This window comes from Lipotes vexillifer, unplaced genomic scaffold (assembly GCF_000442215.2).
Source record: "Lipotes vexillifer unplaced genomic scaffold, Lipotes_vexillifer_v1.1 scaffold641, whole genome shotgun sequence".
Classification (NCBI taxonomy): Eukaryota; Metazoa; Chordata; class Mammalia; order Artiodactyla; family Lipotidae; genus Lipotes; species Lipotes vexillifer.
In genome coordinates, this window is record NW_006780658.1 from 2022952 (window position 1) to 2039021 (window position 16070).

The 16070-nt window shown below is 36.3% G+C and overlaps 1 protein-coding gene across 1 annotated transcript in view; it reads right to left on the bottom strand.

Annotated features, from left to right (window-relative positions):
• Window positions 1-16070, bottom strand: part of IFT80 (intraflagellar transport 80) — a 111189-nt gene that overhangs the window by 66422 nt on the left and 28697 nt on the right. The window contains exons 6-8 of the mRNA XM_007454132.1: window positions 6899-7008; window positions 3302-3391; window positions 2213-2350 (exon numbers count right to left, since the gene is read on the bottom strand). Of these exons, the coding sequence (XP_007454194.1) occupies window positions 2213-2350; window positions 3302-3391; window positions 6899-7008 (338 nt within the window). The remainder of the gene's footprint in view (window positions 1-2212; window positions 2351-3301; window positions 3392-6898; window positions 7009-16070) is intronic.

Here is a 16070-nt window from a genome sequence, read left to right on the forward strand (position 1 = left end):
CCCACATGCCGCGGAGCGGCTGGGCCCACGAGCCACGGCCGCTGAGCCTGCGCGTCCGGAGCCTGTGCTCCGCAACGGGAGAGGCCACAACGGTGAGAGGCCCGTGTACCGCAAAATATATATATATATATATATATATATACCAAAGCTGATTCATGTAGAGCTTTTCTGGGTGGAGGAGGACCAGGGGCTCAACCTCCTCACCTCTTTTCTACCCCACAGTAACCCCTAAGGGGGCTCCACATAAAATAACTAGATTTTAAAATAGTAAAATCTAGACTCTTTTAGATGGCAAACACAGATCTGGTCTGAGAATCTTTTCTGTATTACCTTCTGGTACCATCCCATGCAAAATCTTATTGACATTGCACAAAAAGCACCATACTTTGATGCACAAGAGGTTCCTTCTGCCTACAACTCTCTTCTCCCACCATGTCTCCTTGAAGAACTACTAATTCTTCAAGCCTCAGCTCTCAGTCAGTGTCCCACAGGCAGAGTTAGGCTCTGTCACTCCTCTATTGTGCTTGCACACAGCAACCTCATGTATAGCATTTATACAGTCTTATAATCTGATTCTCCACTAGACTGTCAACAACTTGAGTGAAAATCTTTACATCTTCCCATCCCCAGTTTCCAAAATACTCTCTGATGACTAGTATATATTTGATATCTATTGAATAAAAGAAAATATATTTTAAATGTTAATCTCAAGTCTTAAAAAATTATTACAATATATTCAGTCTATTCAGTTGAACAAGGTAAGAACAAAATTCTTTTAGAAAATTTACTTTTCCCGAATAGTTAACATTCTAAAAATAGGTTTGGTGTTTAATTAAGTAAATCTTTAATTCAGTTATTCAGATCAATTCAATGCCCCAAGTTTTTAAAATTTTTAAATATTTTCATCAAAATGGCAAATTTAAATTATTATGCTTAAATGGACTTATTAGTGAATTACTGAGTATCTACTGCATTGTACAGATAATAGAGAATCATTAAGCTATAGGATCTTATAAACTATCTACGGAGTCAAAAACAATATACATAAAACTAAAATGGATGATATAAGAGTATAATACACTGTGAAAATGAGAATATATATTCTATAGGCTGAGAATCAGTGATAGAAAATCAGACGAAAATGAGATGGTCTAACTTAACATCCTTATGTTAAAACTAAGAAAAGAGATCTAGGTGAGAGGAAGTTAGAAAAATAGATAAATAAACTTTATTTATGGAAGGTATCATGAAAAGAAGTCAAATATGAAGTGAGCCTTAAAAAATAGGAAGAACTCATTAAGTACAAGAGATGAGAGCATTCCATGAAAAGAGAAGATGAGGACGTTAGTGAGGGGCAGAGAAGATTCATGAGTCTGATTTGAACATAGATACAAATTAGAGAGTAATGGGGAGAAAAGACAAGAGGTTTTATGGCACCAGGTTTCAGACAGCTTCAAAGTCAGGCAGAGGACTTTATATTTCATATGATAAAAAGCAAGCAACCAGAAAACTTAATAGGTCATTTAAAAAGCTCTAAGAATTCTAAATTAACTGTCCTGTTTTGCATTTAAGGAAAATAAGCCACAGAAAAACTATGTGATTTCCTCATAGTTAGGAACAGTATGGAATAGCCCCACTCATATAATGCTGCCATCTCTGGAGCACTTTGATGAAACCATTCATTCTTCAAGTACAGTGGGTAAATACTGCTGAGCTTGGCTGTTTGCCTAAGTTCTAAACAGAATTTGTATAGAGGGCATATTCTCTTGTGAGGGAAAAATCTCACACACATTCAAATATGAATTCTTTGGTTTAAAAATGACCATTTAAAAAATTTAGTATCAATTCCTTACCAAAAATATGCAACCAAAACTTTTGTATGAAACATACTGACAGTTAAAAAAAAAAAAAAGGTTCAAAACTGAACTCTCTATATTGATTGGGCATAAATTTTAACACTTTACCATCTTTCACAACCATGCTTAAAATAAGTATTTCCAGAGAGATAGTAGAGAACATACCCAATCTTCAGATTGAACTTAAAGAGCTTGTATGGTCCCATAAATCTGGAATTGATTGAACCAGTATATTAAGAAGACAAACCAGAAAGATGCAGTCAAATGCATCACTGAAAATGTTTTTTAAAGATTGAGAACCAGGTGTGTTGTGCATTATGACAGCACATCTGTGATTGCTTACCACTATAACTTACCCCAGTTTTATCACACAAGCGTAAAGTATGAAATGATCCAACAGCAAATAATTCTCCATCTGGAGCCCAGGCAACTGAGGTAATAGGATGCTCATGAGGTTGTGAACTGTACAGAGGGCGGCCGTAGCTATCCCATACCTACAAAAAGAAAATTTTAAAAATTCTTTTATAAGTCACCACGTTAGTACAAACAAGTTTGTAGCTTCTAGTAAAGTATCAGGTAAAGATTTAGAAGTCATCACTTTATAATATTAGCAATTACATGTCTTTACTATCCAACAAGACAAGGTGGGGGTAGGGAAGCTGTATTCCTGGAAACCTAGATATCTCCCCCCAAAATGTTATGGTATCATCATGATAATTTCAGATTTTACTAACTCTTTAATTAATCATAAAAACTACCCATTTTAGGGCTTCCCTGGTGGCGCAGTGGTTGAGAGTCCGCCTGCTGATGCAGGGGACACGGGTTCGTGCCCCGATCCGGGAGGATCCCACATGCCACGGAGCGGCTGGGCCCGTGAGCCATGGCCGCTGAGCCTCCGGGTCTGGAGCCTGTGCTCCGCAACGGGAGAGGCCACAACAGTGAGAGGCCCACGTACCGCAAAAAAAAAAAAAAAAACTTAAATTGATTTAAAGAGTCACTAAAACTAGGAGTTGTTTTCATGTTGCTACTCATTAAATCAAATTCTATAGGTCAGGGACTTCCCTGGTGGTACAGTGGATAAGACTGCACGCACTCAATGCGGGGGCCCGGGTTTGATCCCTGGTCAGGGAACTAGGTCCCACATGCGTGCCGCAACTAAGGAGCCTGCCTGCCACAACTAAGACCCCGCGTGACCAAATAAATATATTTTTTTAAATGGCTAAAATGGTAAATTAAAAAAAAATTCTATAGGTCAATGAAATAGGCCAAATTAGAAAGGCAACACTTCAAAATGCCACTGAAAATAATAAAATAACAATTTGCTAAATTATTAGAGTTAAAAGATATGGCTAAAGAGAAGGACTAAAAGAATACTCTTATATGCTAAATACTTTTCACCGAAATTTGATTCTTTCAACCAGGTGATAAATTCAAACATTACATACCTTATATTTACAGTCTTCGCCAGCAGATAAAATTAAATCATTGACTGAGTTCCAGTCTACTTTTAAAATAATGCCATCATGAGCTTTCCACTATGAGAAAAAAATAATATATTTATTATAACTTCAAGAGCACTGAAAAGTTTTTTAAATAAGAAAAGGCATTTTGCCTCTTTCTAATGATTCTCTTGTCCTCTTCTTGGAGAAGACTCCTATCTTCCTTTCATAACCATTATGTTGGTTTCATTTCCAATTTAAACTAATGAAAAGCACCTTGCACTATGACATCCACTATATAACTCACATCCTTATTAATTTCCTCAATTGCCTGGACTCCAGATGGAAAATCACTTGCTGTTGAACTATTCCAAGCTTGACATCTGTGTGATAATAATGGAATGAATATGTTATGTACTCCAAAACTTACTTGAATCCAAATTTTGCTCCCTTTGCACAGTTGATCCCATTACTGATACTGCCTTCATTCTTGTTTACTAATTCTTTTATTTTTTAAAAAAACTTCTACTACATGAACATCCTCTTTAGTACTCTCTTCATTCTCTTCTGTACATTCCCCTAAGCTTCATTCTCTTTACCTTCATGTCCCTGGAGTAGTCACTAACTACTCTGAGAAAATTCTGCTGCATTTATCATATAACAAAAGGTTTCCCACAGATATATACTCTACACATATATAGAATGCATACATATTTGTGTATATATCTAAGTCACCCAAAAATTGGTGATCTAGAAATTAAGCGTGGATGTCTTCTTGATCTTAAATATAATTCATGTGCTCATTTAGCTATTAACCACGCACATAATTAAAAGCCATTAATCTTTCACTAGGTTTAAGCAGAATAATATAACTGAAAAGGAATTAATTTTTCTTGAAGACTATAAGGTACATTTTAATGTCTGAACCAACTAACTTTGTTTCGAAGAGTGACTGATTTTAAGGGTTTTCTCTCTACAGAGCCTTCCCGGGAAAATCTATTATTCTTAATGTATACAGAAAAAAACATCAAATTAGGGTCAAATAAGCCCTAAGAATAAGCAATAATTCATAGCTTGTTTTATTCAAGATACATAAAAATACACTCTGTCAAAAACAAATGTTTTGGGCTTCCCTGGTGGCGCAGTGGTTGAGAGTCCACCTGCCAATGCAGGGGACACAGGTTCGTGCCCCGGTCCGGAAAGATCCCACATGCCGCGGAGCGGCTGGGCCCGTGAGCCATGGCCACTGAGCCTGCGCGTCCGGAGCCTGTGCTCCGCAACGGGAGAAGCCACAACAGTGAGAGGCCCGCATACCGCAAAAAAACAAAACAAAACAAAACAAAAAAAACCCAATGTTTTGATAAAGCAATAATTTTCACAATTTACTGCTAAATTAATCCAATATCCTAAAATAAACTGCAAAGACAAAAATAACAAAATATAGGTATATAGAGATATACACATGCAGAGATTCTCAAGAGTTTCATTTTAAAACTACAAAAATAAAATATTCCATATTCTAAAGTTAGGAACAAAATATGGTTTAAATTTTCCTTATACTATAATTTAGGATCTCAAATATACATCACATATATTCACATATTACATATAATGCATAGACATTTTTCAATTATTTCTTAATGTATTAGGCATTTTGTAAAATTCCTTTGAATCGTGAGCTCCTCACAGAAGGCAGGAACTATGTTCTGTTTCACTTTTAATACCTTACACCCCAGCATAGCTCCTAGGATATAGTAAGTATGCACTACATTCCCACTGAATGACTAAATAAACAGAAGTCTCCTCACTCTGAAACCAAGTTCTGGGTCTCTAGAAGAGTCCCTAAAGCTCTTAAGGGAAATGAAATATATACTCTTGAACTGTATTCTACAAGCAAGGATTAAATAAGCATTCTTTTTTGCGAATAATCCAAATTTGAGTATGTGTTTATGCCCAAGGAGAATTGCTGCAGCTTTAGTTTTCCAAAAGGAATAGAAGATTTGCACGAAGTTACTAATTATACTTTAACCCCTTCTCCACTCTAGCTGAATTTTGGCAATGGATACTTTTCTTTCCCTCCACTACCTCCTGGGCCAAAGGTTTTACCGAGCCACAAAACGATAATTTATCAATGGTGATTTAAGCATCTTCCTGAGTTTCACTTACATATGCTTAATTACAGGTATCTTAACAAATCACATAACTATAAACTAAAAGATTCATCTGGCCTGCTTTTGCTGTATGATTTCAAAGCACATTTTCAGAATATAAGTGGTATTAGAAGGACTTTGACTAAAGGCAGTCAGAGCCAGTCCTCTTTCCTAGCTTATTCCTTTTCCCCAAATTCTTCTCTTTCTGTTGTTCCACAGTTCTTAGCAGAGTGTTCTGCATGTAGTAAAAATGTAAATGCATGATGACTGTGTGGAATATGTATAGCATAATCTACATAGAAGTGATTAATATGGAATCTTAAAGCCATTTCTATATCCTTACTCTCCAAATTCTACATCTACTCACTGTTAAACCTAATGCTTCTTCTTAAAACAATTTTTATACCTGCTGTAGACAGTCAATCTCCAGCACCAAATCCCTTACCCAGGACATGGTCACTCTATACCTTTTAACTGGGGTCCATGGCTCTAATTTATTAAGGGCTGACTAAAAGGTATAGATGATATAATAACACCGCAATATCAACAACAACTACTCTTCATTGTGTGCACTCAATATTTTGATTATATGCACTGTCTCATGCACTTTGCAATTTAACTCATTTAACCCTCACAACATTCCTACCAAGTAGGTATTAGCATCACATCTAAGAGATGAGAACGCTGAGGCTCTAAGACATTTTATAACTTGCCTAAAGTCACATATAAGTAAGTGAACATTTGAACCCAGGTGACTAACTCCAAAGCCTGTAATCTTATTACCCACACTACACTGTGTCATTATCAAAATATGAAGAAAATGATTCTGCCTCTTTGCACTGAAATCAAACATCAAAATCCTGGATATAGGCTTAAAAGTTTTTCATTTATTTGTCCTCCCCTGACCTGTCTTAACTGCCACTATTGTTTTGCTTCCCTATAATTGGTAAAATTATATATACCCAATTGTTCTAAACATTACATTGACACCCCCTCCACTCTAAAAATACTAAAAGAATTCTAGGGTCTTAGAGAAAGCTCAAGGGTACTGAACAAACAATGAGGAGGAAGACGCTAGAGGTGATGATAAAAAATACAGTCTAAACAACCTCTTAAAGTTTTATGATTTAGTCCTGTTTTGTCTCAAATCTATACATGTTAGGTTGACTCTGTTAAATTTAAAGATGGCTATTATGCCAAATCATGTGATAATTTAGTAACTCAGAACACATTTATGACTTACTGGTATAGTGTGAGTTGGAAAAAGGGGGAAGTGAACCTCGTTGGAAACATAACCAGATATCCCCTGTTCTGTTACAAAGGCCGATAAAACCACACACTTAAGAGCTTCAACTATAACAAGACCACCCAGAAAAAAGGGACTCCTAAGCAAGTGACCTCTCACTTAGCAGTCTGGCAGACCAATAACAATTTACAAATGCCTGAGAAGTACCTGTAAAACTTTAGAATTTGGTTGAAGGGGTTTAATGATCAGCTGTTTGCCTGCCGTGTAAAGAACCTTTTCCGAATCAGGGCCCCATGCTACTGAATACACTGGTGTTCCTGTAAAAAGGAAAAGAAAAAAAACCTGATAAACTTTAATTATTATGCTTTATAAAAGGGAGACTGTTAGGAAAATCAAAAAAGCAATTTGGGGTGTCATTTCATTTCCTCATTCAATGGCCCATCCAAATTGCAGTATAAGCCTGATACTGAAACATAGACCAGGTTAAGACTGACTGTTGAAAATCTACTGTGAGCAACTGATAAACTATATTTTTTACTAATTTTGACCTTGCTGAGAAAATACGGAGCTTTTAGGACTTCGAGAGTGTGCTATGGAAAAACGTAAAATAAATATACTTCATTATGTTAAGATATAAAGAGGTACCAGAAAAGTCATGATTTATCATTTCCCATCATCAACAACTCTTGCGTAGTGGTTTGATATGATTTCAAATCCACTCGTTCACGAAAAAATGAAGTTGTTCTGATCTAAGAATGAAGTTGTTTTTATAAGGAAAGCTGTTTTGCTATAAGAGTGAAGATGTTGTGTCAGGAGATCATCATGGACATCTGAGGCTGCTGATGAAGCACTCTGTAGCTCAGCTGCTGAGGGGCACCACTGGCGGCTGATCAATAAGAACAAATGAATAAGCAACTATGGCGAGGGGACATTTAGACTATAAATATCCAGAATCGTGAGGACTATTTGAGAATGCCTGGCCTCAGCAAGGCGACTCTGTTCATCAAAATAGGTCTCTGAAGACCCTGGGGCATTAGCTTCCTGCAGACCCTTTACCAGCAACGGTGAAAACACTGCAGCGGCCTCACCAAGATCATTCACCCGGTCAACACTTGAGTCTTCATTTCCTAGCAGTGTGCTCCAGCGGCAACATTCGACCTTTGCTTTTGTGCCTTCAGCTTGTGGCTGACTAGGCCAAACTCTCCTGAGAACCAACTGGTAAAAAGGTACACCTCAACTAAATTTGGACTTCTTTATTATCATTGGTTTGGAGAATATTTCTTTGTTGGCTTCTTAAGAGACATTATTCTGGGGACTTCCCTGGTGGTCCAGTGGGTAAGACTCGGTGCTCCCAATGCAGGGGGCCCGAGTTTGATCCCTGGTTGGGTAACTAGATCCCGCATTCATGCCGCAACTAAGAAGTCTGCATGCCACAAATAAAAAAAGATCCTGCATGCTGCAACTAAGATCCAATGCAGCCAAAAATAAAATAAGTAAATTTATTTTTTAAAAAAGAGTTGTCGTTTCACTGTACATGAATTATACTTCAATAAAAATGGGGAAAATTAAAAACAAACTAAATCTTTAAAAAAATAAATTTTTTTATTTTTTTAAATAAATAATGAATATCATATCAATTGAGAGCATTAAATTATCTGTGCTCCACTGTCTGACCCAGTTGCCTATTCATTAGAACCTGTTCATTAGGGAAGTGAATCAAGTTTATATAATTAATCTATGAACTATTAACCTATTTTTATATTTATAAAACAAAGCTTTTAAAAATTGTCTAGGATTCCTAAGTCAGACTATTGTAGCAGTTGACTTTATGTGAATGATTGAATAAATCTTTCAGTAATTTACATTCTCAGTAAAATGAAATCTGAATCTGAGGATTTACAAGCAGTAAATCCTTACAATCAGTAAGATGTTTATTTAAATGGAAAACCCAACTGATGCTAATCAACAGGGAGTAATCAGTAATCAACAGGGAGTAAATTTCAGAAAGATAAATGCTGTGTTTAAGTGGTACCCTACTCCTTTAGTGCCATTTTTTTCCCAGCCAGAACGTAATTCAACTGTGAGCAAGTCTCAGTGGTTTACAGGACTTAGAAAGTCTGATTTAGACCTAGTCCAAAAAACTCCTGAAGCATTCCTTTCATGGTGTAGGTTAGATATTATATTGGGTCTAAACATCCTGTTCAGTCGGTGACATCTAGGATTGTCCTGTATCAGAGGAACCTACAGATGACCAATGAGATGGCTGACCTCAGAGGGTACTTCTTCTAAACTTAGTAAGTATATTCTCTTGAAACATTCTCTGGGAGTAGCCAGGAGCTGACCTGTGCTTCAAAGTAAATCTCCAAATGAACAGAGTTCAAGTCTAATAAACTCCCCAGAAAATGTAAATCAAAATTTCAGATATTCCAAACATGATTCTTGGTGAGGACAGTAAGGGAATAAGAGAGGAAAGCTTATTTGATACAGTGGTAGAATTATAGGTGCCTTCTTTATTTCCATTATTATAGTTGTAAGTATTGTGCAAAAAAAGTAAATTTATGTATTTTAATTATAGACTATCAAATCTTCATGAATACACTCAGTAAAATAACACTTTCCTGAGTGTATACAAAACTATGACAAACATCTACCCCCAAGGAAATAATTCAGTAAACACAGATCCCATTGAGTTATACAGGATGTGACTCTAGTCCTTTAGTTGTGGTAAAAGGCATGGTTTGGGGTATAGGATGAGGAGTTAGGGACTCTTATGTCCTCTTTCACATTGAATTTGTGGCCCCATTAAGTCAACTGTGTTATGACCAGTAAGTCATAAACATTTCCTTGTTTATAAACCTTATAAATCTTCAGAATACTTATCTCTCCTGTTAGGACATGGAGATTATTCGTTTCCTGCTTATAAAACAATTTTTTAAATAATAATGCTGTTAGGGCTTCCCTGGTGGCACAGTGGTTGAGAGTCCGCCTGCCGATGCAGGGGAAGCAGGTTCGTGCCCTGGTCCGGGAAGATCCCACATGCCGCGGAGCAGCTGGGCCCGTGAGCCATGGCCGCTGAGCCTGCGCGTCCGGAGCCTATGCTCCGCAACGGGAGAGGCCACAACAGTGAGAGGCCTGCGTATCGCCACACACACACACAAAAATAATAATAATAATAATAATAATGCTGTTAAAGAAACAGGTATCGTAATTTATAGAATAAAACGACATAGGCTTATAGAGGAAAATTTAAGTAATTCTTTTGTTACAGCATGTGGTTTTTAACCACATTCCTTCAATCAAAAAACAAATATAGAGTTACTTATGATAAATAAGCAATCCTAAATAAGATCAATAGCTAAAGAAGTTCCAGCTTCCTAACCACCAATATTCAAAATGAATATAACGGAATTCCCTGGTGGCACAGTGGTTAAGAATCCGCCTGCCTGTACAGGGGACACGGGTTCGAACCCTGGTCCAGGAAGATCCCACATGCCGCGGAGCAAATAAGCCCATACACCACAACTACTGAGCCTGCGCTCTAGAGCCTGTGAGTCACAACTACTGAGCCCGCACGCCACAACTACTGAGGCCCACACACCTAGAGCCCGTGCTCCACAACAAGAGACGCCGCCGCAATGAGAAGCCCATGCACCACAACGAAGAGCAGCCCCCACTCACCACAACTAGAGAAAGCCTGCGCAGCAATGAAGACCCAATGCAGCCAAAAATAATCAATCAATCAATAAATGAATGAATGAATAAATAAATGAATATAACATCAAGAACTAAGAAAACTCTTCCTTATATTCATTCTTTATATTTATAATAAAATGTTAAGTGTGAAACTCCTGTATATATGTTTTTATCACTATACAACTTCTGATTTGGGTGGTTCTGGAGAAGGCCATATTGAAAGTGGATGAATTAGCTTCACAGAGAAAATGATTTCTATTATAAAAAATCCATCTCACTAGCATTTGAAACAAATCTTTAATATTTAAAATGTTTTTAAAAAACGTATTTATTAAAGCACTGAATTACTCCCAATGCTACACTTCACTTTGCAAAGTCAGTATGGAAATAATAATATAGCCTTCGGGTTAAAAAACTTTACAACAAAAAGTTTAGCAAATTATATGATAAGATGTTATTAATTTCTTTATTAACAAAAATGGACAAAAAACAAAAGTAGTTTTATAATAATTAATTTCTTGTTTTTTATATTGGGAATTTTTATTTATGCTCCATTTCAGTTAAGACACTCAAAAAGATCTTGTTTTTCTGACTTTGTACACTAAGATCATGTGACCTTTTTGACATTTTTTAAGAAACCACATGCACCTGGGGTTGTGTTAAATGTCAGACCCTTATCTCTCTGTAAAACAAATTATCTAAATTCTTTCAACTTGTTGAAGGCATTTTAAACCACAGAAAAGGAGAAAAAATGTATTTCAATTGTTTTAAGGAAGTACATGGTCAAATATACCATGTTTTTCACATTCATACTAAAAGGTATCCCCTAAAAAATGTTGTTTTTGCATGCTTTTAAGAATGATTTTGAAACAAACTCTCACTATTACAGTGAAGCATTAGCTACCTTTGCCTTGAGTGCAGTATAGGTCTACACCTTGTGAGTATAAGTAAAGAACTTAGAGCAGAGTTTGGCACTCTATAAGCACGACATGTTAGCTACTACCACTACTACTTTGTAATGCAATAAGCAACCATTTGTTATTGTGTTGTGCATGGGAGTAGACACTCAAGTATTTTGGTTGTCAAATCATTAAGAATTCAAAAACAAAGAATTATTTCCCTTTCATTCTATTTGTTGGGACATGTATTAACAAATAAGTAATATCAAGTGGGATTTATTCCTCAAAAAAACAACTTTTTGGTTGTGTATGTCACTGGGTCAATACAGAGAAAAAAGCTGAAATGAAGGCATTTGTTTCTTTAGTTTCTAGCCTCAGTCACCTCTCCCTTGGGGATCTCAACTTCCTCCATAGCTTCACCTTTCACCTTTCTGTAACTGACACAATAATATTTCAGCCTTTACCTCTGAGCTCTAACACATTTCCACTTGCCCCAAAGACATGCCAGAACTTCAAACTCTACATATTCATATATCATCCCTCCACACATATCCCCTCACTTCTTCCTCTGAATTCTTCACCTCTTACAGGATTATCCATTCCTCTTGGCCACTGAGAACTATTCACTTTTTTCAACTACCCTCATCACTGACTCTGTTCAAGCCTTACTGCACAGTAGCATAAAACATTTCAGTAACCTCCATACCAGCGACCCCAATTTAACCTCTATCTCTTCTAATTTATCCTATATATTACTGCTAAGGTAATCTTCCTAAAAAGGCAGACTTTATTTCTTCTCTCCTGCTCATTTTTTTAAAAGATTTTATATGCTTATAGAATAAATTCCAACCCCCTTCATTTAGCATCTGCGAATAACAGTGTCTTGGTCCCTCTGGCAGTACCATCCCTCACAGAGCCTACACCCTGGCCCAAGGGGGTTGCTCACCTGACTTCCACGCCTCACACCATCCTGCCTCTGTGCCTCTGATCATCTAATTTCTTCCATAGCTCCACTTCATTGCCAACAAGCTCATTTCTTTATCCTTCCTAATTTCTTTACCCTTCGAAGCCTAATTAAAAGATGCTGCAGTATTTGCCAGGAAGCCTTTCTGATACTTTCTCTCCCCACAAAGCATTCATTTCTGCTTTCCTGTCCTCCCACAATGCCTTAAAGAAACGAGCACATTCTGCCTTGTGTTAGTTATTTATATTTCCTTTACCAAATTCATTATAAACAGGTTCCATGTTTTGTCATCTCCTTCTTCTATTTGAATACAGTATAAGGGAAATGTCCTTAAAGGTTTGCAGTATTACTCTCTTCCAATTTTAACCTATAATTAAAATATACAATGTAACACAAGATAGGGCTTCATTATAATTATCCTCGGCTTACACATTATTTTTCTCTAATAAGGAAAAATAATTCCTGATAGGCACCAGTAAGAATAGTTTTTAAACAAAGTCAAATTCCACCCCCTGCCCCACCCCCCCCAAAAAAAGCAAGATTAATGCTTTTTCTGTATTGGAAGAGAAGGTGATGACCATGACTTTTCTATCTTTATATCTGCCTCTAATCATCAAGAAATGAATTTGGGAATTTTTCTACTCATCAAGGTATAAGTACAATTAACATAAACATGTAGTAAAAATCACAGGATGCTTTCAACATTGTTTACATAATTCTGAGTCTTACAGTAATTCAGGCTTACGTTATTTCATTTTTGTGCCAAAATTTACAGCTTTTCTCCTCAAAGAAGCCAGGAGCCCCCGACCTCTACCTCCCTTGGTCTTTTTACTTGAACCTTTAGCATTTAGCTCTCAGTAGGTCAGATATATAATCACCCTTGAAACTTGTAGCCTATAATAAATCAAACCTTATAAATAACTAGGGATTTCTCCTTCAGGGTTAATGTGATTATAACTTAACTTCTCTAATGATTTTTCCCAGAGATAAAACAGGCGAAGTCTATCTATGCCTTATTAGGAAAGTGTGGGTGGCAACAATGATCAAAAATTCAAAAGTTAGGGACTTCACTAGTGGCACAGTGGTTAAGAATCCGCCTGCCAATGCCGGGGACACGGGTTCGAGCCCTGGTCCGGGAAGATCCCACGTGCCGTCGAGCAACTAAGGCCATGCACCACAACTATTGAGCCTGTGCTCTAGAGCCCGCAGGCCACAACTACTGGGTCCATGTGCCACAACTACTGAAGCCCGCGCGCCTAGAGCCCGTGCTCCACAACAAGAGAAGCCACCGCAATGAGAAGCCTGCACACCACAACAAAGAGTAGCCTCCACACCCTGCAACTAGAGAAAGCCCGTGTGTAGCAACAAAGACCCAACACAACCAAAAATTAATTAATTTTTAAAAATTCAAGAATTAAAAGCATAGTTCTATAGTGAATTTATAATTCTTAATCTAGAAAAAGATATCAGATTATTCAGTTGAAATACCAGTAAGTTAACTAAAATAAAATCTACCTAATTTAGTTTTGTTCATTAATCTCATAATCAACATAAACCCTGAGTGAGAAGAATAAGATTCAAATAGGATAAAAATGATCAGCAGTTTCACAGCCATTTGATGTTAAGGAAATTACAGCTATTTGGAATGTTGATGTAAAATACCATTACATGATCCAATGAATACATAATAAAATTACCTATCTTATAAGACATAATATGTACTTTAGCTTTTAAGAAAATCCTATTTATCCATCTATTTGAGGAAGAAAAAATTAAAAAGAGCACTACCCATCCCTCTCCAAAATAAATACTATAAACAAAAACTAACTCAAAATCGATCATAGACCAAAAATAGATCATACATTTAGTGTAAGCACTAAAACTATAAAACTCTTAGAAGAAAATATAGATGCAAGTCTCCATGACTTTGGATTAGGCAATAGTTTCTTAGATATAACACCAAAAGTAGAAACAATCAAAGAAAAAAATAGTTAAACTGAATTTCATCAAAACTTTTGTGCTTCAAAAGCTATCATCAAGAAAATGAAAAGGAAACCCACAGAATTGGGAAGTTGCATATCCAAGTTGCAAATCATATATCCAATAAGAGTCTATTGACCAGAATATATATAAAGAACTCTTACAACTCAACAATAAAAAGACAACCCAATTAAAAAATGTGCAAAGGATTTTAACAGATATTTCTCCAAAGAAGACCTACAAATGGCCAAAAAGCACATGAAAAGAGGCTCAATATCATTAGTCATCAGGGAAATGCAAATCAAAAGTACAGTGAGATACCATTTTACAGTCACTAGGATGATTGTAATAAAAAAGACAGTAACAAGTGTCGAAGATTTGAAGAAATTGGAACCTTCATATATTTCTACTGGGAATGTAAAATGGTATATTCACTTTGGAAAACAACTTGAAGAAGATTTTAACTCACTGATATGAAACCACCTCCAAGACAGTTCACAATTCAAGTGAAAAAAAGCAAGGAGCATATTATAGTAGATACAATGTGCAACTACTTGTTTATAAAAGGGGAAAAAAAGAACATATAAAACCAAATTTCCTACACAAGAAAATGGTAACACCAGTTGCCTCTGGGAATGTTTGCTGGGTGGCTGGAAGACAGGGGTAATATGAGAGACATGGGTAGTATTTAATAGATAACTTTATACCCTTCTTTATGCTTTAAATTCTGAACCATGTGAATGTAGTATCTATTAAAAATTAATACTTAAAAAGATGTAAGTGCTCCCTGCAAGGCACATACTAACAATCAAAATTTTATGATCACTATTATTGAAAATATGAGTTGCAAACTCAAATCCCTTCAGAGATTTATGTTGTGTTCTACCATGTAATATAAATGAGTGAAGTATGTAGAGTGCAAGAAAAATAAGAGAAGCTTAAAATCCAACTAAAAATGGAGCAGCCACTACTGAACTCCAGCTGACTGTATTTGTTCTGGAAAGCAGACTTAATGTTGCCAGTTCTTCCAATTTTTCAAGACACCAGAAATCCAAATATGTATGTAAAATATCCTAATTTTTAATGTTGGGCCTGCACCATGCTAGTGGGGCAGATTCAGTCCACGGGCCATCTGGTGATTTCTGATGTATAAAAAGTCCTTAATTTATGAATATATTGGCCTTCCAAACTGCCTCTGCATGTTTGGGAATTCTAAATACATTTTCTCTATAAGAGTAAAATAAGTAGCAATCTGGTTTCCAGACCTATTATACAGGTAAACTATAGTACTGAATTAACAGCACTATGTCATCTACCCTCTATGATTTACAATGTTTATGTTAAACAACTCATTCTAAGTTTCAACTTTAGACTTTGTAAAGTCCAAAATGGTAGATCCAAGGGGTAATAAAAGGGAAGGAGATGATTGGGAAGAATTTAAAGAAAGAGAAGGAGCAGTAGGGGGACAGTGGTGAAGGATCTTAGGCAAGAATTCAGATTATTATAATGGGTAATGAGATAAGCTTTCAAAATTTCTCTGAAGATCTATGTCTTCTATAGACAACATATTTAGCAAAAGAGAAAAGAAAGGAAAAAAGGATATGTCTCAGTAGCAGCAACAGCTGAAAAGAACTGCAGCCCCACCTCCAAGGGGGTGGTGATGATCTCTAAATGAATTGTGTAGCTGCTCATAAGTCAGACATCATAAGGTAAAAATGCCAAATAATTAGCTCTAACAAAAATTATAAAGCCAAAAGTAAATGCCCATGCCTACTAGAAGATTAAAATAAAATTTATTTTCTAAAGGTATACTTTATTACTAAAGCAACAATAAATTGACATC